Source organism: Pseudorca crassidens, chromosome 1 (genome assembly GCF_039906515.1).
Source record: "Pseudorca crassidens isolate mPseCra1 chromosome 1, mPseCra1.hap1, whole genome shotgun sequence".
In the NCBI taxonomy this organism is placed as follows: domain Eukaryota; kingdom Metazoa; phylum Chordata; class Mammalia; order Artiodactyla; family Delphinidae; genus Pseudorca; species Pseudorca crassidens.
The window spans coordinates 53,662,425-53,687,861 of record NC_090296.1 but is presented as its reverse complement, the minus strand read 5'-3'; the positions used below and the strand labels follow the sequence as shown (position 1 = coordinate 53,687,861).

General features: G+C 32.6%; 1 protein-coding gene across 2 annotated transcripts in view; it reads right to left on the bottom strand.

The window, feature by feature from the left end:
* MDGA2 (MAM domain containing glycosylphosphatidylinositol anchor 2) overlaps positions 1–25,437 on the bottom strand; it is an 829,686-nt gene that overhangs the window by 29,899 nt on the left and 774,350 nt on the right. For both annotated transcript variants that reach the window (XM_067736879.1, XM_067736889.1), the window contains 4 exons: positions 19,777–19,954; positions 15,974–15,994; positions 12,630–12,785; positions 12,000–12,158 (listed from right to left, as the gene is read on the bottom strand). In XM_067736879.1, coding sequence (XP_067592980.1) covers positions 12,000–12,158; positions 12,630–12,785; positions 15,974–15,994; positions 19,777–19,954 — 514 coding nt within the window. The remainder of the gene's footprint in view (positions 1–11,999; positions 12,159–12,629; positions 12,786–15,973; positions 15,995–19,776; positions 19,955–25,437) is intronic.

Here is a 25,437-nt window from a genome sequence, read left to right as displayed (position 1 = left end):
CTCAATAACAAAAAACCAAACAACCCAATCCAAAAATGGGAAGAAGACCTAAATAGACATTTTTCCAAATAAGATATACAGACTGCCAACAAACACATGAAAGAATGCTCAACATCATTAATCATTAGAGAAATGCAAATCAAAACTACAATGAGATATCACCTCACACCAGTCAGAATGGCCATCATCAAAAAATCTAGAAACAATAAATGCTGGAGAGGGTGTGGAGAAAAGGGAACACTTTTGCACTGCTGGTGGGAATGTGAATTGGTACAGCCATTATGGAGAACAGTATGGAGGTTCCTTAAGAAACTAAAAATAGAACTACCATATGACTCAGCAATCCCACTACTGGGCATATACCCTGAGCAAACCATAATTCACAAAGAGTGATGTACCAAAATATTCATTGGAGCTCTATTTACAATAGCCAGGAGATGGAAGCAACCTAAGTATCCATCATCGGCTGAATGGATAATGAAGATGTGGCACATATATACAATGGAGTATTACTCAGCCATAAAAAGAAACGAAATTGAGTTATTTGTAGCGAGGTGGATGGACCTAGAGTCTCATACAGAGTGAAGTAAGTCAGAAAGAGAAAGACAAATACCATATGCTAACCCATATATATGGAATCTAAGAAAAAAAAAAAGTTATGAACCTAGGGGTAAGACGGGAATAAAGACAGAGATCTACTAGAGAATGGACTTGAGGATATGGGGAGGGGGAAGGGTAAGTGCTAAAGTGAGAGAGTGGCATGGACATATATACACTACAAAACGTAAAATAGATAGCTAGTGGGAAGCAGCCGCATAGTACAGGGAGATCAGCTCGGTGCTTTGTGACCACCTAGAGGGGTGGGACAGGGACGGTGGGAGGGAGGGAGACGCAAGAGGGAAGAGATATGGGAACATATGTATATGTATAACTGATTCACTTTGTTATAAAGCAGAAACTAACACACCATTGTAAAGCAATTATACTCCAATAAAGATGTAAAAAATATAAATAAATAATTAAATTGCATTAAACATTAAATAAAGTGATAGTACTTTTTTGAACCTGTTGTCATTGGATGAATAAAGCATTATGTAGCATATACCTTTCATAAATTATTTGAAGAAATAGCCTGTGTGCGAATTAATTAGGAAAGGACTGCTTGCCTATTCCATGGCCTACCTCTACTATAGCTTCTAGCTGTATCAATGGTAACTGATTGAATTGAGCTGTAATAATTTCTACTGATTTCTATTTAAACTGTATCGCTTTTTCAGAAAGGAAAGTAACAGTTATCTTTTAATTTTTATTTTACTTTATTTTTTGTATTTCTTAAATATATCCCCTTAACTTCTTAACCTAGTAGAAGTCCTTCAATAGCTTGCATGTAAAAAAATGAAGCCTGCTCCCTCTAAGCTACCAATGCAGTTCAAGTTGTTCCATACATTAAAAAATTATCAATGGATACTTAAGTAAATGTGAGGTGCTAATGTAAACAGATGGCAGTGAATGAATTACCATTTTATATGGAAGTCTTATTTCTCTTGGGTAGCATGGCCTGTTATTTTGATTAAAGTGACAGGAATCAATCCTGTCATCAAATCAGTACATGGAAATTTCTTTTAAATGTTAATAAAATGATTATACACTTTTTAGACTTATTCATTTTAATTAGGCTAACAAAGCAGTGTTTACTATATGTCTTTCAGAATTTACTTAAAGTAATAAATGCATACTTTTGAAATAAAACACATATTAATATATATGACTTACCATTACTATATCAATAATGATAGATTACTGTATCTATATTGAATGTATTTTATCTCAGAGAATATGCTTTGCTGTGATCATGTTTACTTTTTCTTAAATAACATTTTCTTTTTACATATATAATTTCAAAGTTGAATTATTACTATTTATATTTATTGAATGTGTACTCTGTGAAAAATATTTTTCTTAGGTCTAAAGAGGCCAGGTCTAAATTATCCCAGATTTTGAATTGGTTTTTGAATAGATTATATAGCTAGATTTTACTTAAAAAGGCAAGTATTACTTTTTTTATAACAAAAAGACACTAGAAATATAACTGAAATAAGTTCTTTCAAATATATTATAATTTAAGTGTCTTATTCTTATGTACATAATATTAATTATATTCCATTTTCCAAATCAATGAATACAAATTATTGATTCACTGGTCTATTTTAGAGCTGATGACAAAAATGCTATTAACAGACAACTGATTTTGGAACATTTTTTAAAGCATGTTTACAGCTTTTAAGGTATAAAAGAGAATTCAGTACCAAAATTTACTTAAACTTATGTCCAGGTCGTCTTGGTCAACAAAATTAGAACTTGCAAAACAGAATAAAGCTATTCAAGAGAAGTTAGATTCAGCAAAGCTGATTCAGCGCATTATTATATATAGTATTACAGTAAGAAAATTCCAAAGTGAATATGATGGATTGTGTTAATACCCTTTAAAAGTAACTTTAAATCCTCAGAGGCAGTGTATTTATGCTTTGGTAAGCACCAGATATCAATAGGTATGAATTTAATCATCCCCAAGGATTTTCAAATGTTATGTAGTGCCATGACACAAGTTTGAAGTTGGTAAGCAAAACTTAACTATCTGTTTCTTCTGGGTTTCCTAATTCTTATCTTTTGGTCACCAGTCTTTAAGAGTTAGGTGCCAGAGTTAGAGATAACTTTGTTCATCTCATGCTTAGGGATTACAGTCAGAAAGGCTAAATGAACTAAATGCCGTATTATCTCATGAGCAGTGACCTAAGGTTTGGGGTTATTCATGGTGTTATTCAATAACACACTTCTTATTTTAATATTATTTCATATAAATTGCAGTATAAAATATAAGTTGCTTAAATATTATTTATAATTACTGTTACCAAGTTCTCTTCTTTCTTTAATTCCTTAGCATAAACTTACTTTTAATTATTTTACTATAAATATGTGTTTTATATGTTTTAGATAAATAATTTAAATATATGTCCTAAAATGTGTATACTTCTTTTTTTAATAGATACTTGAAATTACCAAGTTCATATAAATTAATCTGTAATTTGCTTTACTCCAAAGCCTGGGGAATCACTTGAATATAAATCACATTTTTATTCTAATCATTAATACAGGCTCATTAATTTGAGTTTCAAGATGTGCCAAAATCACCTAGCTCCAGGGAAGAGCTATCTATTGATAGGTAATTGGTAACATCATTTGTATTATACACACAGACAAAATGGGAAATTATAAAATCATTATTTTCTGCTTGAATAGAAACAGCTGCAGCATTCATTGTTATTATTTTTTAAAATATATAATTGCAATGATATCTTAAATAAAAAGTGTCAATTCACTTTCTCCAGTCATTACCATGCCTTCTTGTATCCAGTTGAATCTCTACATTAGTGTCCAATAAATTTACTAAAACATAGCTTTCATCAGGCTTTCTATTTGTCTGATATATGCAGAGACCTTATATAGATCTTGTCATTATTTGTTTCTAAAGCCAAGCAGGACCCTGTGGGGCCCTCCCAGGTACAAATCCTTTCCAAGCCCTCCATTTCTTGTTTATAGGAACAAGGCTTCAGTTTCCTAGACCTTTCAGGACTACCAAAGGGCAAATTCAAACAGTTGCTAACCAGAAAAGTGAAGGAATGCAGAAACAAAGGAGGAACAGTCAAGAAACAATAGTGCAGTGATGGGGCAGGGTCCTGGTTCCTCCTGAAGAAGTATACATAACAACATCTTCGAATTCTTCTGCACGAACTAAGGCCCCCACCTAGGTGGAGGATGGTAACATATGGCTGAGCACAAGATTCCTGGAGCACTGCCCTGTTACCTCAGCACCAACCAATCAGAAGATAGTCTGATACCCTGCATCGCTCACCCCAAAGTTTGCTTATAAAAATGCTTCCCCAAAAACCATCAGGGAGTTTGGGCTTTGTAGCTTGACCTGTGTGTTCTCCTTGCTTGGCTTTTGCAATAAACCTTTCCCTGATACAAACTCTGACACTTGGGTTTGTTTGGCCTCACTGTGCATAGGACACGCTAACTTGCATTCATCAACACTTACCTCTTTTAGAGGATGGTTTACATTTCTTTTCTTCCTTAGAAACTTTATTTTAACTCTGCTGTTCTAGGTGTTCTCTCCTTGTTCACCCATGGCATGGGCCTATCATGCATTTTTGGTGTATATTACTTTTTGGCTTTTATTCAGTAATTTATTACCCTAAATAAATTATAAACTATTTGATGGATAAGAACCTTTTATCTTAATTCTCTTTTATCCTTTATAGTTCCCTAAACACCACTAGGCACATAGCATGTGCAATTCATCCTATTGAACAGAAATGAGTGAATCTAAGACATAAGGGTAAAAGTACTCATCATAATAAACCTACACTTCCAATGAAGTTAGTTTAAAAAGGTTGGTACACTGGATGAGAAACAAAAGCATTTAACTTATTTGCTTACCATTAATTTGATTGATGAAATAATACTGTTTATTAATTACACTGAAAATGAGATGTATATTTGAAACACAAGACTTTCTCAGTCACATTATTAATTTTGTTTAAACATCCTAGCTTCTACTATACCTTGTCTGAGGCAATGTAGGGGATCAGAATTTGCCACCCTAAAATATGTCTCTTTGGCATATTAATTGTTTTAAGCTTGTTATTTTCTGAGAAACAGCAGAAGTGGGAAAGACTCTGAAACCAAGTAGGAGTTGCCCCTTTGTAAGAAACATGTACATTTATAAGGGAAATCTCCATTTGTAAGTGTGTCTCCCTCTTATACCTGGACACATGTATACATGAGGACAACCAGGTCTCTAGAAACTCTTATCAATAGAGAAGACAATGACTTAAATCTGCATCACAATCACCCAGTTACTGCACTTTTCCTGGTAACCTCCCATAGCTGACTCTCCCTACCCTCAACATCCTCTTTTATCTTTAGCTGACGAGGGTAGTCAAGGTGAGGACTTTGGCCATTTTGACGAGTTACTCAGTTTTTCTGGGTCTCTCCCATGTATACACATTACTAAACTTTGTTTGATTTTCTCCTGTTAATTTATCTCATGTCAATTTAATTCTTAGACCACCCAGAACCCAGAAAAGTAGAGGAAAACTTCTTCCTCAACAGGACCATCATCAATGAATAATTAAATAGGAAGAAAATAAATTTAGGGACAGTTGGTGGTTCATAACCAGAGATTTAAAAGGTAAATGTACTACATATTACATATGGTCTTATTAGAGAGTCTGTGACAAGGATCTGTAATAATATTTTGATTATACGTGGTAATAAATCATGGTTGAAGTCTATCTACCACCCCCTTAAAAAATACATCTTAATTTAACAAAGCAGTTTACTGAATGAATGTCTTCTTTCTATTGCATTGTTTTCACACTGATGACATTGGCATTATCAGTATTAACTACAAACAAGACTTCACTGAAAGCATTATATAATTCTTAACAGAAAGAGTGGCTTAATATCAATTATTAACTAACAGCCCACTGTAGGTAGCTATTCTCTAATATTTAAATGTAGAATACTAAATAACTTTATCTATTCTCTCAGCCACCAGGGAATTGTCTTTTACAAGGACCTTAATTCTGAGAAATTATCAAGATGTAAGTATCTCAAAATTACATATTTATTTTGCTGAGATTCTTCTACAGTCAATGCAATTAAGACTCTAAAATAATGGCACCTTAATATTTTTTTTTTCAACTCAAATCGACTCTCACACGGTATTTAACGCCAAGGGGAAAAATATGTGAGTAGATTTTCTGTTTTACAAATATATCTGAGATATAAGCAAAAATGTTGATTTAAAAAAATACTAATCAGAAGAAATATGATCTTTGACTAAAATAAGAATAAAAATCAGACTCCTAAAATCATGCAAAAGATTGTCACCTTTGCTTTCTCTACACCTTGTATAAAAACATTTAAGTCCCCTTTTAAAAATCTTTGAATGTCAGCACTGAGAAAGCTTTAATCCAGCTCTTGCTAAAGGATAACCTGAGATATCTTATTAAGAGAAACTTAATTGAGGTTGATTTCAGATTCATTAAATTTTATTTCTACATTTTGTTAGATCATCATAAGGTAACATGGATCATAATATTTCAGCTGAAAACCCAAATTTTATTCTTTAATGTTATTATGGCCTTTCAGTATATACAATTTTTATTTGTACATGTTTCATGTTTTTTCTAAAAATACTACATGAAGATATTGCTAAGAGTATAGCAATATCTATATAGTATAGCAATATCTATATTGCTTATAGATACTGAGTACTTTTACAAAATACTAAGTACTTTCATAAAGATAAATTTCCCTTTAATTAATTAAGAAATATGTGACACTTTTGTTTTCCTCTACACTTTAGCTGCCAGATAACTTAAATTCAAATTCAAGTTAAGTCAGTGATTAACTTCTATTTTTTTTCCAACCTATCCTATAAGGTCTTGGTGAAACTACCTTCTGGTTTCAATCTAAACTCATACTTTCATTTCCCTCATGTTGTCATTCTTCTAGCACACTCAGAAACTAAAGTATCTATTTTTGGATGATTTTTTAAAAATCTATTGAGCATTTGTTTTTTCAGAGGATCAAATATAAATAAATCATGCTATTGCTCTCAAGGAGCTTACAGTCTAACAGGGGTCAGGGTGACAAACATTATGATAAAGATGTGCACCAGGTGTTAGGAGAACAGAAGGAGCAGGGAGGATGGGGAGGAATTTGAGCAGATGTCTTTGAGTTGGATTTTGAAGGAAGAATATGAGTAACCTAGATGATTAAAGAGGTGAAAAAGTACTACTTCTACCATATGTTTTAAAAAATATTAACAAATATTTATGGATGGTCAAATAAACATTTACATTTGCAGGGTACCATGTGATGAGAAGAATCATTGTTTCTACTCTTCCAAAGTATACAGTTCAAGTAGGACAAAAAACAGAGTCTGTAAAGAAGCCCCAGATACAACATAGATTGATTTGGAGAACTTCAGATATAACTGGAATAAACCACGGAGTTGCCCCAAGGAGATGCCGGAAAAGCATGTATCCTTGAGGTCCTTACGTTACTAGTTTTAGAGAATGATCTTTATACCCAGAAACTAGGGGCCAAAGAGACAGCAAGGAAGGCGGTTAGCAGACTAATTCAGTACAATACACAAGAAGGGATGGAGAGTCGAACTGAGCATTATATCCTAAAATACATTTCAAAACGCTGAGGATTGATGTCCTGATCGCCAACCTCTCCAGCTCTCTCTATATCCCTGATCAGTACCGATTTCCTTTTACCACTTTCCTAAAATGGTTTACTCTTTGAAAATGAAACCTTTGCATTTATTTTAAACAGAAAATAGAAACTGTTAAGAAGACAAATTTCACATCTGTTTGCTGTTCTTGCATCTAAGAATGAATCAAAAGCCACATTCTTAATTGTTTTCATCCCATCTCAGTAGAAGAGACATTAGTATCCTCTTCAAGGCTAATCCCCCACCAGACCTCTAAATTCTCATCTCTTCAAGAAACTTGCTTCCCTCTGATTTGTGTATCTCTAAACTTACCCTTTCTTTTATCTCTTTTTTCTCTTATTTAAGTCCTTTTACAATCCCACATCTCTCTACTTCATCACTTCTTCCTTACCCTCAAGATTCATGACAATAAATGTCATTAATGAACTCCTTTTCCTTGCTTCCCATTTGTTCCACAGTGAAATTAGCTTTCTAGAGGCACAACTGTATTTGAACCATTGTTATCAAGTTCAATGAATGTATTCATAAGTGTCTTTTGTATTTTTATATTTAATTTCCTGGTATGTTATGATGCTTATATTTCAAATTCTCATTTCTAGAAATAAATGAAGTACCTATTTTACTGACTTTTAATAAGCTCTTGTCATATCCAGTGACCTCATATGAGGTTCAATTTCTTTGTAAGAAAATTAGAAATTTAGCTGATTAATCAATCAAAATGCCTCCTAGTGGTCATAGGAGTGCTGAAATAGTCTTATATTATTGTCAATAGCCAGATCATGTACATTGTATTATATCATGTACATATAAATCAACAGTTAAAGGGTGACACATTAGAGCTTTCATTTATTTTTTATTAAGTCAATTTTGATGGAAACTTAACAAGAAATTGTACCACTGTGGCAGATAACCTCTAAGATGCTACCAATGATTTCAACCTCCTAGGATTAACACTCGTGTCATTTCCTCCCCCTGAATGTGAGTCGGAACAATCAATCAGTTATAATAAATAGAATAAGTTATGGGATATCACTCCAGTCATCAAGTTATTAAAAATTCTTGGGCATGTATTTGCTCTCTCTTCATAGATCGCTTGCTCTGGAGGAGGCCTGCTGCCATGAGACAGTCCTATAGAGACATCACATGGCAAAAAACTGAGAAAAGCCTCTGGCCAACAGCCAGCAAGAAATCAGTATCCTTAGTCCAACACCTGTGAGGGAGTGAGACCTGCCAAAAACCTGGTGAGTGCGCTTAGAAGGGTATTGTCCCCAAATGTGGTCTTCAAATTAGACAGCAGTCCTACCTGATAGCTTTTCTGCAACCTCATGAGAGACCTAGAACTACAGACACTCAGATAAGCCATACCCATACTCGTGACCCACAGAAAATATGAGATCATAAATGATTTAAAGTACAAAATGTTTTTAGTTTTAAAGTACAAAATGTGGGAGAAATTTATCATGCAGCAATAGATAAGTAATATATCATATCTGACTTTATTTCAAAGAGGAACCTCTTTTCTAAATAATGAATAACTGATCACCCTTTTTTGTATTATTAAAAAAATTGTGACTCTTCTCAGTGATATATTGTCCGTTAGTCCCAGTTAAAAGAGCAATGATTATTTATGGTTGACCAGGAAGTAATAACTGCAAGTAGGCTATTAGAAATCCAGGACAAATCATTTTTGAATCTGGATTTCCAAAAGAAGGAATAAAACTAAGACTGTAATTTGTAAAAACCAGTGACTATAAATGCATACCAGTTTAACAGATGAATGAGTGTCTTAGAATAATATTTGCAAAGAGGAAGGGTTTTAGATACAGGCAGCAACTCTCTAATGAGGTAGTTCACCTAGCCATCACTAATTAGTCATGTCTGGAACAGATATTCTTGCCTAGATTTTAGTAAGCAGCATGACTGTGCCCTGCTGAGAGGAGACCCAAGTGACAGACCTAATACCTGCAACCTTCAACCATCTGAGGAAGCAGAGAAATGGCACAGGTATCAAAGTGGTAAATATTTGAGAACATGGAAGAAATGGAGAACTGCCTTCTCTTTGAAATAAGCAGAACAAAACTAGCAGAACAAGTAGGCATTCACTGACAATAAAGAGCATAAGAATAACAACTGTGAAGTTAAAAGTATATTGAAATTATCTTGGGATTCAGCATAAATATGCAGAAAGTTTGAGAGGGAGCTCTAAGGTAGGCAGCCTCAAAAATAAGGTAAATACATAGTTTACTCATTAAAGTAATTCAATATATTGATCTTGGAATTATTTATTTAAAAACCATTTTAAATATGCCTGTTCCAAGGTAAATCAGGAGAAAAAAAAGTCCATGAAATATATTCGAAATAGAGAGTAAGTAAAATCATACCTCATCAACTAAAGGGAAGAATTAGAGTTGAGCTAATTCTGTTTGTAATGAGAGTAATCTCATAATAAGTAAGATGGTTTGGCAATTGTGTGGAGATTTATTTCCTTCATAGTTTAGGCCGTAGTGAACCCATGACTATTCTCACAGATATCTAATTGCTTTTCCAGTCCATATTCTGTTTCTCAATAATTTTACCCACACTTATAAGATTTATTTTTCCAAATCATATATCACACTATGCTTGTTGTCTGCACAAAATCCGTAATAATTCCGCCCTGACTACTAAATAGCTAAGCTTTCACAACATTGCAAAGGTCTCCCTGCAGAGTGGCGAAGCAGGCAAACTACGTGTCCAGCTTCCCAGGTTAGTATTTTGGCTTCACTACTTATCAGTTATGATATGATGGGCATGGTAATTAAAATTCTCTATATTTTAGTTTCCTTATCTATAAAAAACAGGATAAAAATTTTAATGAGTGCAAATATTTATTGTGAACATTAAGAGAAATAATCCATCACGTGTTAGGAATCGTGGCCTGGTCCATTATGATTACTTCATAAATATTAGCTATTACTTTATTATTGATAATATTGCTGCTCTTTGAAATTCAAAGTAACCTAAGATTATGCGTGTCTACCATCTGATAGAAGACTTTATATATGTTATCTCATTTAACTTGAACTACATATTTCTGAATTAGGAATTATTATTCCTATTTTACAGATGAGGAGAGCAAGATCTAGACATTTTAAGTGACTTATGTAAATGCTTACAGTGACTGACTGCTACAACCAAATTCCCACCCAGGTTTCCTAACTTCATGTTGAGGGCATTTTTTGCTGCATAAGAGTTTTCCTTTCTGGGCTTGTCACCTACTGCTCCACTGTGAAGAATATGGAGTAATAATGTTGGCTATGAATTTGAACACCAGCATAACCAGTTACTTGTAATTCATACAAACTCACTGAGGTTCAGTTTTCTCGACTGTGAAAGATGGATAATGATGCTCATTTTTATACATTTATTAAAAGGATTACTTCACTTAAATAAGTATAGTAGCTGGTATATATCATGTGCACAATTTTGTTACTTTATATGAAAATATTTACACTTTTATTTTGTTAAATTTATCTTAAGACCATATTATCCTCATATCTTGCATTTTACTTCCTCATTACCAGTGCTTTAATCTTCCCTATGCTTATCTCTGTCTATTGAAAATGTACACTTCTTTCATAGAGAAACGTTTCCCTTTGTCCCAAAGCATTGCCTTATCCTCCAAATAGACAGAGATCCACAATCCCTTGCCAATCTCTGTGGAGCTAGATATGCTTCACCATTCAGAATTTTGTTTTACTTTAGAAAGTTAAAAGAGGGTATGTCTTGTATATTATGTAACATCCCCAGGAAAGAACTGAAACAGAATCCCATAATTAAACATAGTAATATTTTTGCTGTAAATAGTAAATATGTTCACACTCATTTGGATAAATAAAGACTATACATATGTTCATATTAGTTCAGGCCAGATATTCTAACACATGTAGATCAGGTTAGCATGTGTTGGCAGATAATCACGTTTAAAACAATTTTGTGTTCAGTTGTTTTGATTTTAGAATTGCACATAAAGAATTGTAGATCTGCGTGAATTCCTTCCACCCACCGCCCTTACCAGGTTTGTTAGGTTCCTTCTCGAGGTTATGTGGTATTGTCTAGTATGATTGCGTATTTACTCATCTTAGCCTTTGTTATTCTTAAGGTCTCTAAGGGCAGGAAGTATGTCTTCATATTTGTATGTTTTTCAGGATCAAGGATGTTCTTAAATCCTACTAGGTGTGTTAGGCATACTTTATAAACAAGAAACTATCACCAATATTCCAAATGTGTAGATAGTGCTAAAAGCACTTGTCTTCCGAGTATGGCAATGCTTCTTTTCACTGTCATTAATATACACTGAGGCATTATTCAAGCAAATTTCTTTGGAAAGAAACAGAGTAAATTATACTGGTATTAATTTCCAAGAAGATCTCATAAAGAACTTAACCTATTGATGGTCTGCCTGAATTAAGATTCTAGAGGAGGTAGGTAATGCACCCAAATTTCAAATTTTAATATAAATTTGGGAAATTAGGACATGATGGGGGAACATTCTTAGCATCTTATTTTGCAATTTGCTGGTAAGCCGTTTAAAAGTCAATGATGATACTCTTTGACTAAAATTGATTTCATGCTAGGTGTTTGTGAACCTTTTTCTTCTAAGTTACGATTTACTTTTGAATAAACATAGTAATTCTTTCCATCTCACCTATATGTTGTCCATACATGTGATAAAAGAAGCTGAGACAATATGCAGTGTTCGTGGGTCCATAAGGGTTTTTGGGAGCTATGCTGAAAACAGGGCTGAGAAGTCGAGCCTTTTCTCCTTCCAATCTGGGTCTAGATGTCTCAATGTACATATAAAAACCTTAAAAAAGACAAAATAAAATGTTTAAGCAAATTATTATTAGGCAACATGAAATTTAAAATCACTGAGAAGTTTTAGAGTTTTCATACAAAGTAAAGATTGATAGGAGAGTCTGCATCTCATTTATAAAATGTATATATACAAACATAATATAAAGAATAAATAATCTATATAAAGATAAAATTGTTTAAAATGTATAAAAACTTGAGACAAAATTGGAATTTTAGACTTGAATTATCAAAAAAAAATTCCTAAACTCTATATATGTCAGTGAGTTCTGAGTGAAAATTAATGATTACAGACTTTGGAAATATCTGAATTATTTGTATGGTACATAAAAATTTCATGTTTTATTCCAAAATCTTCAAATCTATTGCTAAACATTATCTTGCATTTCATATTAACAGCATTTCTAAAAAGTCCAAGGCTGGAGTATGATTGTTATGAACACAACATTTCATACCCTCATACCTTCTTTGGAGCCACTACGATCAGCGTTAGGTCCAGTGTTTGGAGTATATTTTGTATTTCTTGTTGCAGTACTTTGCTTTGTCCAGTCAAAATTGTCTGTATCATCTTGGGTAAACAAACAAATGTTACCATCTTCAAATCCACAGTGAAATTCTCCTGTTGACAAATTTTAATTAAAATAATTAAGATAAATTAAATGAATACAAATATTGCAATATTCTTATAGGAAAAAATTTAAACATTATACAGCAATAATAATGCAAGATTGCAATAATGGCACCATAGCCAAAATAATGCACGAGATGATGACTAAACTTAAAACTATTTCAATTTTAATGAAAATGAAAAATAATCTTGATATGTAAAGCAGTCTCTTATTTAATAATTTAAACCCAAACCATTTTCCTCTGAAATATCCAGATAATTGAAATTAAAGAATACAATGCCTGCTTGTATTACGGCTGAAGAATTTCCCCAACTTTCATTGTTCAAGTATAGGTACAATCCAAACAAAACTGTCAATTAGAAAAAGATCTTTATTAATTTACCCAACAGCACTTTAAAGCTGTATACCTTGAGGTTACAATTTTTCACTCCATGTCTCGAGATGCTTTCACGTATACCCATTTGCACAAATGGAAGTTTACTTAGGGGAAGATAATGGCAAATTATTTTTAAAAGTAGTTATCTTTCATGCTTTATTTGAATGTAGATTTGCCAGGTGCTTGAAATTCACTAGAAATAAAGTAATGAAGAGAACTTTATGAAGACCCTGTGGAAAGACTGGGATTTCTTGGATGCCAGCCACATGCTGAGTTAAGGCCCAACAAGTTCACTGAGAGCTTTCCTTAAGTGTCCCTGAAATGAGGGTGGTAGTAATATTTCTAGGTATCAAAAGGTTTTCTTACTGGGATGGACCCTGCTTGAAACAGGGGGGTAAATAATGGAGTTTATAATCTCCACCAGATACAAAATTAAAATTATCCTTAACTGAAAAAAAAAACCCACGTAGTTTATATTATTTCATTCAAACTTATAAGAACTCTATGAAAATACAGAAATGCTAACTCATGAGGTTCATGTAGGAGAAAGCTTCGGCTAATTCCAGCTAGTAAATAATGAAGTCAAAACTGAGTACAGATTCCCTGCAATTCATAAAGATATAAACATCTAAATAATAAAAACTCCCATTTTTTTCCCCCTGCAATGGGTTACATTTATCAGATATTCCTGGGAGTGGAGCCCTTGAAGTTGGGATCATGCCTTTGAATTAATCTGTGTGTTTCTACACACTAACAATGAACTATCAGAAAGGGGAATTAAGAAAACGATCTCATTTTCAGTAGCATCAAAAAGAATGAAATACTTAGGAATAAACTTAGCTAAAGAGATGAGAGACTTGTACATTGAAAACTATGAAACATTGATGAAAGAAATTAAAGAAGACAAAAATAAATGGAAAGATGTCTCGTGTTCTTGGATTGGAAGAATTAATATTGTTAAAATTTCTATACTACCCAAAGTGATCTATATATTCAATGCAATCCCTATGACAATGCCAGTGGCGTGTTTTTTTTTTAATAGAAATACAAAATATTCCTAAAATTCTTATTGAGCCACAAAAGACCCCAAATTGCCAACACAATTAGGAGGAGAAGAACAATGCTGGAAACATCACACTTACTGATTTAAAAATATATTGTAAAGCTACAGTAATCAAAAGAGTATAGTAGTTTTATACTATTGGTGGCAATGTAAATTGGTACAGCTGTTATGGAAAACAGTATGAAGGTTCCTAAAAAAACCTAAATACAGAACTACCATATTATCCAGCAATACCTCTTAAGAATATATAACCAAAGGAAATGAAATGAGTACCTCAAAGAGATATGTACATTTACATGTTCACTGCAGTATTATTTGCAATATATGAGAAATAGAAACAACCTAAGTGTCCAATAATGGACTGTATTTACTTTTAATCTTCTCATGACAACTGTTTTTAAACATTTCTACTGGAAGTGCGGTCAGAGTACTTACCTTCAAAAGAATTATAATCAATATAGTAACTAATTAGCAATAGTACCCTGGGTAGAAGCCAGGGAGAACCTGATTTATGCCATTAATTCATCTTGAAACTGTCATGTATTTGTTCTTTTAGCAAATGATCATTGAACACCTGCTAAATATGAGATGCTGTGATAGACACAAAGATAGTGAGATGTAGAGAGAAATTAGAAACAGATTTAGTTCTTAAGTATCTTACAGTCTACTGGAGGATATGAGAAAATCAAAAATAGCTTCCACATAGATGAAGATAAATTGTTATGGAAAATCAAAACGAGGGAATAATTAATGGAGGAAGAAGTATTTGTGCTAAACATTATAAGAAAAATGAACCTCAAAGAGTTGGTAATAATATCCACATTAAAGGGTCATTGTGATGACTAAATGAACTTTTATGCACTGAAACAAGATGTGAACAATAAAGATCTATAAAAATATTCAGTATTAGTATTTTGATATGCAAAAGCGGAGTAAAAGAGGATCTTTGGTAAGAAATACAGCAAGAACAGGGGTTACAGAATTTGGTCTTTGTTATATAATCAGTTAAAGGCCATTGCAGAAAAGAGAATACAGTAAAATGAGAAAAAAGATTTGGACATTTTCTTCACTAAGTATAGGAAATTGAGAATGTTGAATGGATATGTGTAAGAGTATAAAGGTGGCTATTCTCTTTTGTTAGACAAGAACAATATATTGCTAGACACAAAATAGAAGACAAAAAATCAATTCTTAATTTTAAAATGAAATATTATCAAGAGGATGGTGCTCAGATTATCTTCTTCTTCATAGAAGATTGGGATATACAATAATGATCCATGAAAATTCTTGCTTAAACCATTCAAATACTAACTTTCTAAGTAAATATAATATTTCATGAGTGGAATGTAGAAATCAAAGAATGAAAATTAAAGAAACAAATAATAGCAATACAAATAATATGCAATGCCACAAAAGAAACAACAGTTTATTATTTGTAGTTTACACAAATAACATTTGTTAACTGTGTAAACTACAGTTACACAAATAACAAATGTTAAGCATGTTGGGGAAATGGCTCCATATTTAGGAAAAGTCAATTATCAACATTAAATTATTTGTCTTTACACCCATATCTTTTGAAATTTAAAATTTACAATTATGTCAGTTTTACTGTTTCCAAGCCATTCTATTTTAAACCAAATATGAACAGTTGCTAAATAAACTTTGTATGTTTATGCATTTTCTATTTTTCTTAATTGTCAAATACAGTGCCATTTTAAAAGTGAAAATATACTTACTCAAATGAGGATTAACAGGAGCTACAAGAAAAGCAAAAAATAATGTTAGCATGGCTTGAATGTCTTTTATAAATCAAAGTCTAATCAGTGTCTCATAGTGCCTAACCAAAACTTAATGATCTTGCCCACTGTGGCCATGGAGAATTATATCTGCAATCCATTTTGTTCTAGAGGATTGAATAGAATCTACTTTGTAGCTCAGCAGTAACAGCCTCAAAGTACCTAAAAGATCAATGCTAAATAGCTATGGGATTTGTTCATTTTCCAAGGAATGGAGTTGCTGATCTTTTATATCTTAACCAGTGCTAAACAAAACTGAGAAATCAAAACTAAGGCTGACAACCTATAATCTAGATGTTTAACAATGAATGCAATTATCCAACAGAGATTACACTTTAGTTTTTTCTTGCTGTTATCTACTTCTGGTGAAACTAAAGCAATCCTCATATCATGTCATTATGTGTGTCCCAAAACAAATAGCTACTATGATGCTGCTTTAATTACATTTACACACACACACACACACACACACACACACACACACATGCACACAACACACACAGTCTTCAAATGCTAAGCAATGCATTTGTATTTTTGTGTACCAGAATAAATACTTATCTCAAAAAACTAATTGTGTTTGCAATATAAGTGCCAATTGACTTCTACCTGAAGAGGAATGAATACTTTAAATATTACGGAAACAGCAACAAAAATATGTCTAACCTAAGAGACAAAATGGTAGCTGTATATATCGATTAGGCATTTAACACTCTGAGAGAAAATTCCATTCTGGATAAAAGAGAGCATTATTGCAGTCTCCCAAGATTACAATAGACAGTTAATCTAACCTCCAGAAGGTTGTCTACTTTGTTGTTAATTCCTAGTATTTGCCATTAACCACTTTTGTTAAACTTGGACATACTAGTAAAGTATGATAGTCAAAAATACACACACATGCATGAAATAAGTTCATATATAATTGTTAAATTTAGTACACTGAGATCAATTTTAACAAAGTGATTAGTTTCTCAATAAATTACTTTTTACTATTTCTACATTGAGAAGACAGACTATTCCCATTATTTTAGTTGTTCTAATTGTTCATTCCCCATTGTAAATTATGAAATGAATAACACAGAGAACGGACTATACATTTATTAGTTCCAAGGGGAGAAAAAAATTCCCTTTCTTGCAAAGTATCGGTATATTTTAATTTGAAAATTAATTGTTAAAAATTAAAATTATTTCATAATTAGAATAATATGAAGTTACAATTTTTATATATTGTCTTTGAAAGAAGTAAGCATCTTTAAATTATAATTTAGTTCTAAGAAATGTCACAGCTACATGTAACCTGTGACCAGACTGAATTTTGAGACTTCTCCTACAATATTTTAGTCACCAAATTCACTATAAATATCGCAATTAACCTTGTGAAAATTTGCCATTCGAAATTTGAAATATTGCAGTGAGTCTATTTTTCTTTTTTCAAACTAGCATGTCAAATTTCTTATAGACGCCTATATACATTATATGCTTATATACACTAAAGTATACTTTACCCAAGTCCATAGTATATAGAAGTTATTTTTAATTAAAATGTTTAAGATTTTAATAAGCATGCCTAAGATATAAAGATAATTAAAGAAAGTTGGAACTAAACATAATATCTATTTTCCAGATTTATTTTTCATTTCATTTGCTACCTCAGAGTTTTCAATAAGAACTACTGAGTTTATGAAGATTTTTTTCTATATCTCTGTAAGACAAGTTCTAATAATTTCTAAACTTAGCAAATAAGTAAAGATTTCTGTCATGGAGGAGTGAGGCCCAGTTTTAGTCAGAGTTAGTCATTTCATAGTTGTTTAACTCTACAGGACGAACTTTCTGGGTCTTAATATCTTCATCTTTTAAAGGAATGGATAGTAATGCATGGTTTCCAATGCCCCTCCATATTACATAGTTTACAGTTTTACAACTTAGGGGCAGGGAGCATAAATACTAGTTAGGAGGAGATAATTCATATTTTATAAAAACGTATGACACTAAAAATTTAGAAAAATATACTGGGATGTTATCTAGTTGTCTGCTCGATGGAATCATGAAGGTGATTACAGAATAACAATTGCTCTTCTGCAATAATAGTTATATCACTAACAAGAAAATACATTTTTAAAAGAATCATATTCAAGAAAATATACACAGTGATTCTAATGCTTTTACATTCCTTGATCTTGTATGAATATTCCACTATACATTATATATTTCAACTTTTTAATGAAAATTGAATATATAATGCCCAATGTGTACTCTGACTGATGAGAGTGAAGAAAAGTGACTTCACAACTCTAATGAGTTTTTAATAATTTCACTTTATTTTTTTACTTCTGACAGTATTCACTGTACCCTCTTAAGTAGGAAAAAATACTTAATGCTAAACAGAATGGAGAACCCAGCTGCAAAAAACCTTAACAATCAATAATAAAAAGAATAATATTACACTGAAGTAATGAAACACATATGAAATATTTTGCCAGTGACTTATTCAACCTTGAGAAATACATTGATGATTTTAGAGCTAGTCTTTGAATATTATAAATTTCAACCGAAAAGATGTACATAAATTTCAACTGATAAAATATTAATCTGTCAGGTATATGTTAAAAATAATATCATATCTAATCACCATGATTTCTATTTGAACTATTAGAAAGTTTTTGACCAACTTTGTTTCACAGGTTTATACTATTTTCTACTTTTAAGTAGGACATTTAAATAGTAAAGAAACATTAAATGCATATTGTTTATAAATGCAAACTATCACTAACATATACACATTAACATTAGTGATCTAAAAGAAAAAAATGACCAAAAAAAAATCAACTAAGCTGTCATTCAATAGGTGAATGGATAAACGAACTGTGGTACATCTACACAATGGGATATTATTCAACAATAGAAAGAAATGAGCTACCTAGCCACAAAAAGATATGGAAAAACTTTAAATGTGTATTGCTAAGTACAATAAACCAGTTTCTAAAGGTTATATGTTGTATGATTCCAAATACCCAGCGTTCTGGAAAAGGCAAAACTATAGATATAAGATCTGTGGTTGTCAGGGTTGGAGGAGGGATGGAAGGATAAATAGGTGGAGCACAGAGGAATTTTAGAGCAGTGAAAATATTCTGTATGATACTGTAATGGTGGATAAATAACATTACACAGTTGTTAAAATTCATATAAATGTACAACACAAATAATGACCCCAAATGTAAACTACTGACTTTAATAATGTATCAATATTTGTTAATCAGTTGTAAGAAATGTGCCACATTAATGTAGGATGTTAATAATACGGGAAACTGTGACGGGGGATAAGGCATATATGGGAACACCCTGCACTTCCTCCTCAATTTTCTGTAAACTTAAAACTGCTCTAAAAAATGAAAAAAACTTAAAATTCAATCACATTTCCTAATTTCTTAATGATATTAATTTTAAAATCATCAAGAATTTGAAAAAAAAGTATACATACTGCTTCACAACTATGCGATAGAAAATAAAAAGACATTGTGACATTAACAGCTAGGTTCAATGTTAATTAAACATTTTTCTATATCTCTATTTATAACCAAATATTACAATTTATGATGATTAAGTATTGTGGGATTTTTTTTTACTTGGCTAATGACCCAGAAAGTCAATATGTTAAGTTTTATTTTGTGGCTAAATTTGGTAGATAGTTACAACCTTCTAGAGAGTTTAGTATGCAAATAAATACTTTTAAATGAAAAGCTACTTACCACTATATTTGATGACACGAATTGTTGAATCTCCTTCTCCAAATTTGGTGAGAGGAGTCAGTCGGACTTCATAAGCCTCTGGTTTAATTAGCTCAGTCAAGTTATATGTAATTAATTCTCCCTTTTGAATATTCCCATTTATTTTAATCTCCTGTTCCCACCATCGCTGCTGTCCAGCCTGAAATTAAAAGAATTATATAATAATGTTCCTGGTATTTTTAACTGTGTGCTGGTCATGTGGCTAAAAATACTACTGCTGGGGATTCTTTGGGGCCTAGGACAAAGTTATATTCCGTTAGAGATGTACCTTTGTTTCTGATATGCTCCTAGGGGCATCAATAGTATGGTTCACTTTTACTTTGAATATGAAGCCCTTTGGTGTCACAGATTAAAGTGGAGATGATCCCTTGCTTTGGGCAGGCCTTGGGTTTTCAATCCTGTCTGCCTCACCACTGCCAAACTATAAGAAAGTTCAAGTTTGTCTGGGTTGGTTAATAGCTGAGGACAAAAGCAATTTGGGTGGGAAATCCCATTTATTACTTTGATTTTCCATTGTCCCTTAGATTTTTACCTAAGGGATGTGTGTGTGTGTGTGTGTGTGTGTGTGCGCGCGCGCGCCTGCACTATATATATATATATACATACATACATACACACACTATATATGTTAATGTGTATATATATATATATATATATATATACATAGTCATATATTTATATATTTGCTTGTTTTCTGAGGGTGGGTTAATCCTAATTATATAGCTTAGCCTGCCATATTTCTGGAAATGAAAATCTCAAGTATGTGCTATTAGCACAGCATTAGACAAATGACAAATAAAATAATGAAATGGAACAGAAAGCCCATATATAGATTTGTGGGGTTGTTCACATAGAAGACATGAAAATACAAACCACTCAATTGGTTATGTATATTAAAAAAACATAAATGTAATCCCTATCACATATAACGAAAAGAAAAAAAAAGAAAAGGCAGTCTCAGGAGGATCAAATACTTAAATTTAAAAGGCAAAAGTTAAATCATTTAGAAAAAACACACAGAAGAATGTCGTTATGACCTCAGGTAAGGTGTTACTTTCTTAGGATAGAAAAGCACAATTAGTAAAGGAAAAGATTGATAAATTAGCCAATCTTAAATTTGCAATTAATAATAAATTTAAAATTTTAGCATAAAAATTTCTTCTCATCAGTGCTCCTCATTAAACAGGTAAAATAAAGGCAGAGGCTTGAAAAAAGATATTTAGAACAAATACAGTTAATCAGAATATATTAAAAACTCCTATAACTAAATAAGAAAAAGAATTCAATAGCAAAATGAGCCTAATAGGAACAGGTATTTTGTAAATGAGCAAGCCCAAAAAACTAATTAGAGAAAAGTCTCAGCCTCACGGTGAATCAAGGAAGTGAAAATTAAAGCCACAATATTATTTCCCAGATAAAAGCTTATAAAGATAACAACATTAAGGTTTGTTGCAAATATAAAACAATGAGAATCTTTATACCTGTCAAGAACCTGGAGCAGCAGAGGGTGGATGGGTAAGATTTTAGTCTACTTACAAGCTAACAAGTTAGCCTGCAACAGTATCATGGGCACAAGCAGAAGAATCCAGCTACTGAGTCAGAGAAAAGGATTCATGACACAGCAGACAGTACAAGCTTTACTTTCAAACTGGTTCCCTTTGCCTCCCAATTCCCACAGGGTGATGCAGAAGTGTCCAATTGGATTTTGCACATGCCTTCTGTTTGTATCACATCTGTAGGACCCTGAGCTTAAGAGACCTTAGTGTTTTATAACTGACAGTACCCAAGCCTGTCTAACCATTGCCCAAGAAGGAGACATTATATTTATTATACTAGATATTAAATGGGCTTTACCTCTGTTCCAGGGGGAGGTCTCTATATTCTAAGGATGTTTGCTATGCAAATAACCTTGAAAAGATAGGCTGGAGTAAAAAAGACAGTGCCTCTGCACATATGTTATGCAAAAAAGCAAGAGACCTACAGAAAACTGTCTTCTAAAAATATAGTCTTTATGAGTATGTAAATTGGTGTAAGTATAGAGAGCATTTGGCAATAAAAACAATATTACGATGAGAACAGATAAACTCGTGTACACAGGAAACAGGAATATTCATGGCATAGAAAACACAGAAAATGATCTAAACATGAGTAAGAGATAGAATTATCAAATTGTATACTCTTCATAAAATATAATTTAAAATATAGCATAAAAAATGAACCTAAGCCAAAATACATCACCATGGATGGATTTCACAAAATATTGAGCGAAAATTAATTTTAAAGCAGACATATTATAAAATTTAAGTTCAAAATATGCATTTTGATAAGGGATGCATAGATATGTATTAAAGTATAAAGAAATGCAGAAAATAGTAAATGCTATGTTTAACATACTGGTCACATGGATTAGAAGAGCGTCAAGAGGAGAAGATGCAATTGTGAGGAGATAACAAAGGACTTAACTGGTGATTTTTAGTTTTTAGATTGGTAGCAGGTATATAAAAATACTTATATTATTTTTGGCTATGCCTAAAATATTTCTCTTTGTTTTTCAAAGAGAGAATTGAAGAATAAGAGACAGGCAACCGTGAGTTTTCTTAAAACTCGTTCTCCCTTGAATGTTAAGATTGCACTCTTGTATTGATTGCTTCCTCCATCTACATCTGTGGCAACTCATCTGCTTGCTGGGCTGCTTTTCCTTTTCCTGAGTTCTAAGTGTTGATAGTCTCTGGAGTTTTATATTTGGTGTTTTTAATACACTGTGTTAGTGGTTCTCACTTTTAGGCAAGAATGAAAGTCACAGGACAATCTTGTTAAAACCCAAAATTCCAAGTCTTAACCACCAGTATTTCTTCTTCAATGAAGTCTACAGATATAATTTTTCAGTGAGCTTAGAAATACATTTTTTTTTTTAAAAAACCACCTCCTCCTTTACAGGGTAATTTGGAAGCAGGTGACCCAGGGTCTGTATTTGTTGAGGCACAGCTCAACCTTGCTAGTTCCACAGCATTAATACTAGTGGTTTCTTCTATACCTCTACACTGATTACTCCTGCTACATCTATTAGTCCTTACTATGTGCCAGTCAGGCGCCATGTTAACTGTATTATATCTACTATATTTAATCTACCACAACCCTTAGTAGGTAGGAACTAATACTAGCCCTATTATACAAACTGAGGAAACTGAGGAAGAAGCAAGTTACTGTATCTCTCCTAAGGTTGTCTAGAGAGTAGCAGCTGCAAAATTTGGTTACACCCAAAATGACTCTATCTGGCATCATTTCCTCCTTTGCTTCCCCAGAATTAATTGCTCCCTTGTTTTAACCAGTGTCTTTATATATTTAGTTATAATACACTTAAAAGTACTTTTTTGGCACATAGATTATAAATCAGGAACAATTTCTTATTAATTTTTTTACCTATAGTGTCTGATCATTAACTAGGTAAAGATGTGACAAGATTAAATTCCAGCACACAGTGTATATTTAACTGACCCAATGAGTGCAGCAGAAAAATCTAACTTAGTGATAACTGCATACAGTCACTGAATTTACAAACACTAGTGAAAATGGACCTAAAACCTAAATTGACAGAAAGTACTTTACTCATGCATAGCTGATACCAGACACTACAAAGTTTCTATCCGTTTTGGAGACTAAAAATTCTATAAAATAATATAATACAAATGTCAACTCTTTCAATGTCCTTAGATTTTTAAATTATTATATATGAACTAAAGGCAAAGTACTGTTATTTCAGAAGACAAAAGTAGTTTAAACCCACAGGAATATATACATAATAATTTGACATTATACTATTATCTAAAGACATACAAGTTTAATCAAGGTATACTTTTCTGGATGTTAAATATAAGTTTAATACCACTCAATATTTATAGTACATCCCAAGGAGAGACTGGTATTCTGTTGTTATAATGAGATGCTTTACTCAAGTAATTTTAGTTGGCATGTACATTGATGTTGTTACTTATTACAAACTCTGGAGTAGATAACTTCATATGTGTATTAAAAAAGCAATAACTTTGATTCTAAATATTAAATTTAAAGCTATAATGAAAGTATATACTTCAGTAGTTGAGGAATAAGCAATTAAACACTTCATATTATATCTCAGTGAGCTGTGCAAATGTAAAAATGGAAAACTAAATGCAATGTTTGCAAATACACAAAAGAAAATACAATATTAGCCCACTGTTTGGAGGTAATACCACAAAACCCTCAGAGAAAGTGGACCTAAAACATAACTACAGATGATAGTTCCAGAACATACCTGGTAAGCATGGTGATATGAAAACAATGTGCAAAGTATTTCTTATCATCTCTATTTGTAAAAAATTTCCATGTAACTTTTTCTGTTCCTAGGAGATATGTTCCTTTCATATAATTTAGAAGACTATTTTCACTATTTGAAGAAGAAATGAGCCATAATTTTTCTGAATGATAAGATCTGTAACTTGAAACACAGTATCTGGAAATCCTGACTTCTAGAAAGTGAGGCTCAGAACAGTTTTACAGCATGACATGGAGGAGTATTAGAAAGCTATATTCAATAGCAATTGGAGAAAGTATGGATTTTATAAGCACCAATGTGCTTCTCTTAAAAATCGGATATTCTTTATTCTTCTAAAACTGAATTCTACTTACCCCATTTCTGCTGATGAAATACTAATTCTTGCCAATCTAGGTTAAACAGTACGTTTAAGATTTGAACTTGATAAAGTTAACCCAATCACTTTGTGTACTGGGTACCACTTAGGGAAGTACTTAGGTGGGGCAGGGGCAGAGGAAGCCCATTCCCCAGCCTAAGTGCTCCTGGGGATAACTGTTGCTTGGTTTATCCTGTCTCCTACTGATATTCTCTTGGATTTAGTCAACTTCATCGGGTATTTCTTGTCCTGTACTAGCATCTTTTGCATTGTTTTTGGAACTGCCTTGGCCAATGGTCAATATTTCTATTCAATCTGCATCTTTCTCAGGCAAATCACAGGTTCTTTTGGTCTAAAAGCTCCATCTCTGCCCTTTTTTAGAGGTTTGAAGAATCCTGTTTCTCCTGTAACACAGTGAAGCAAGACTTGCCAGGCCCCAGTCCCTGAAAATCAGACTCAATCTATGATATTGTGATACTCAAGGGCCCCCTCAGGCAGGACCCAGAGCTTCAAGGTAAGTTCTGTAGTCTTTCTGATCTACCGGTGGGGAAGTGGGCCATTTCTTTCCTACTCAAGTGGATGGTAGGTACCTTTCTCAAGGAATTTCTAGGACTTACTCTACTGTTCTTCTTTCACTTTTACTAAAATATCCCCTGATACCTGGGGACTCTGTGTATTTGCATTGGAATATCTTTCTATATTTTTATTCTGAAACTCAAAAGCTTTTCTCCCTTAACGACCTCCTGCCCACTTCTATGAACCTTTGTTTGATTTAAAGTCTAGGCTTTCAAGGCTATCGTTTGTCCTTAGGTTTTATAAAGTCTGTTCAAAGCTCATTTGTTATCTTTTTAATTCTGTACCAGTGTGTGTGGGTTTGTATTCATATTCTTGGACCATAAACCTCAGCTTCCTGTGTTGTGATTTTAAATAATGAGAAAGTAGCTGATAAAAGAGA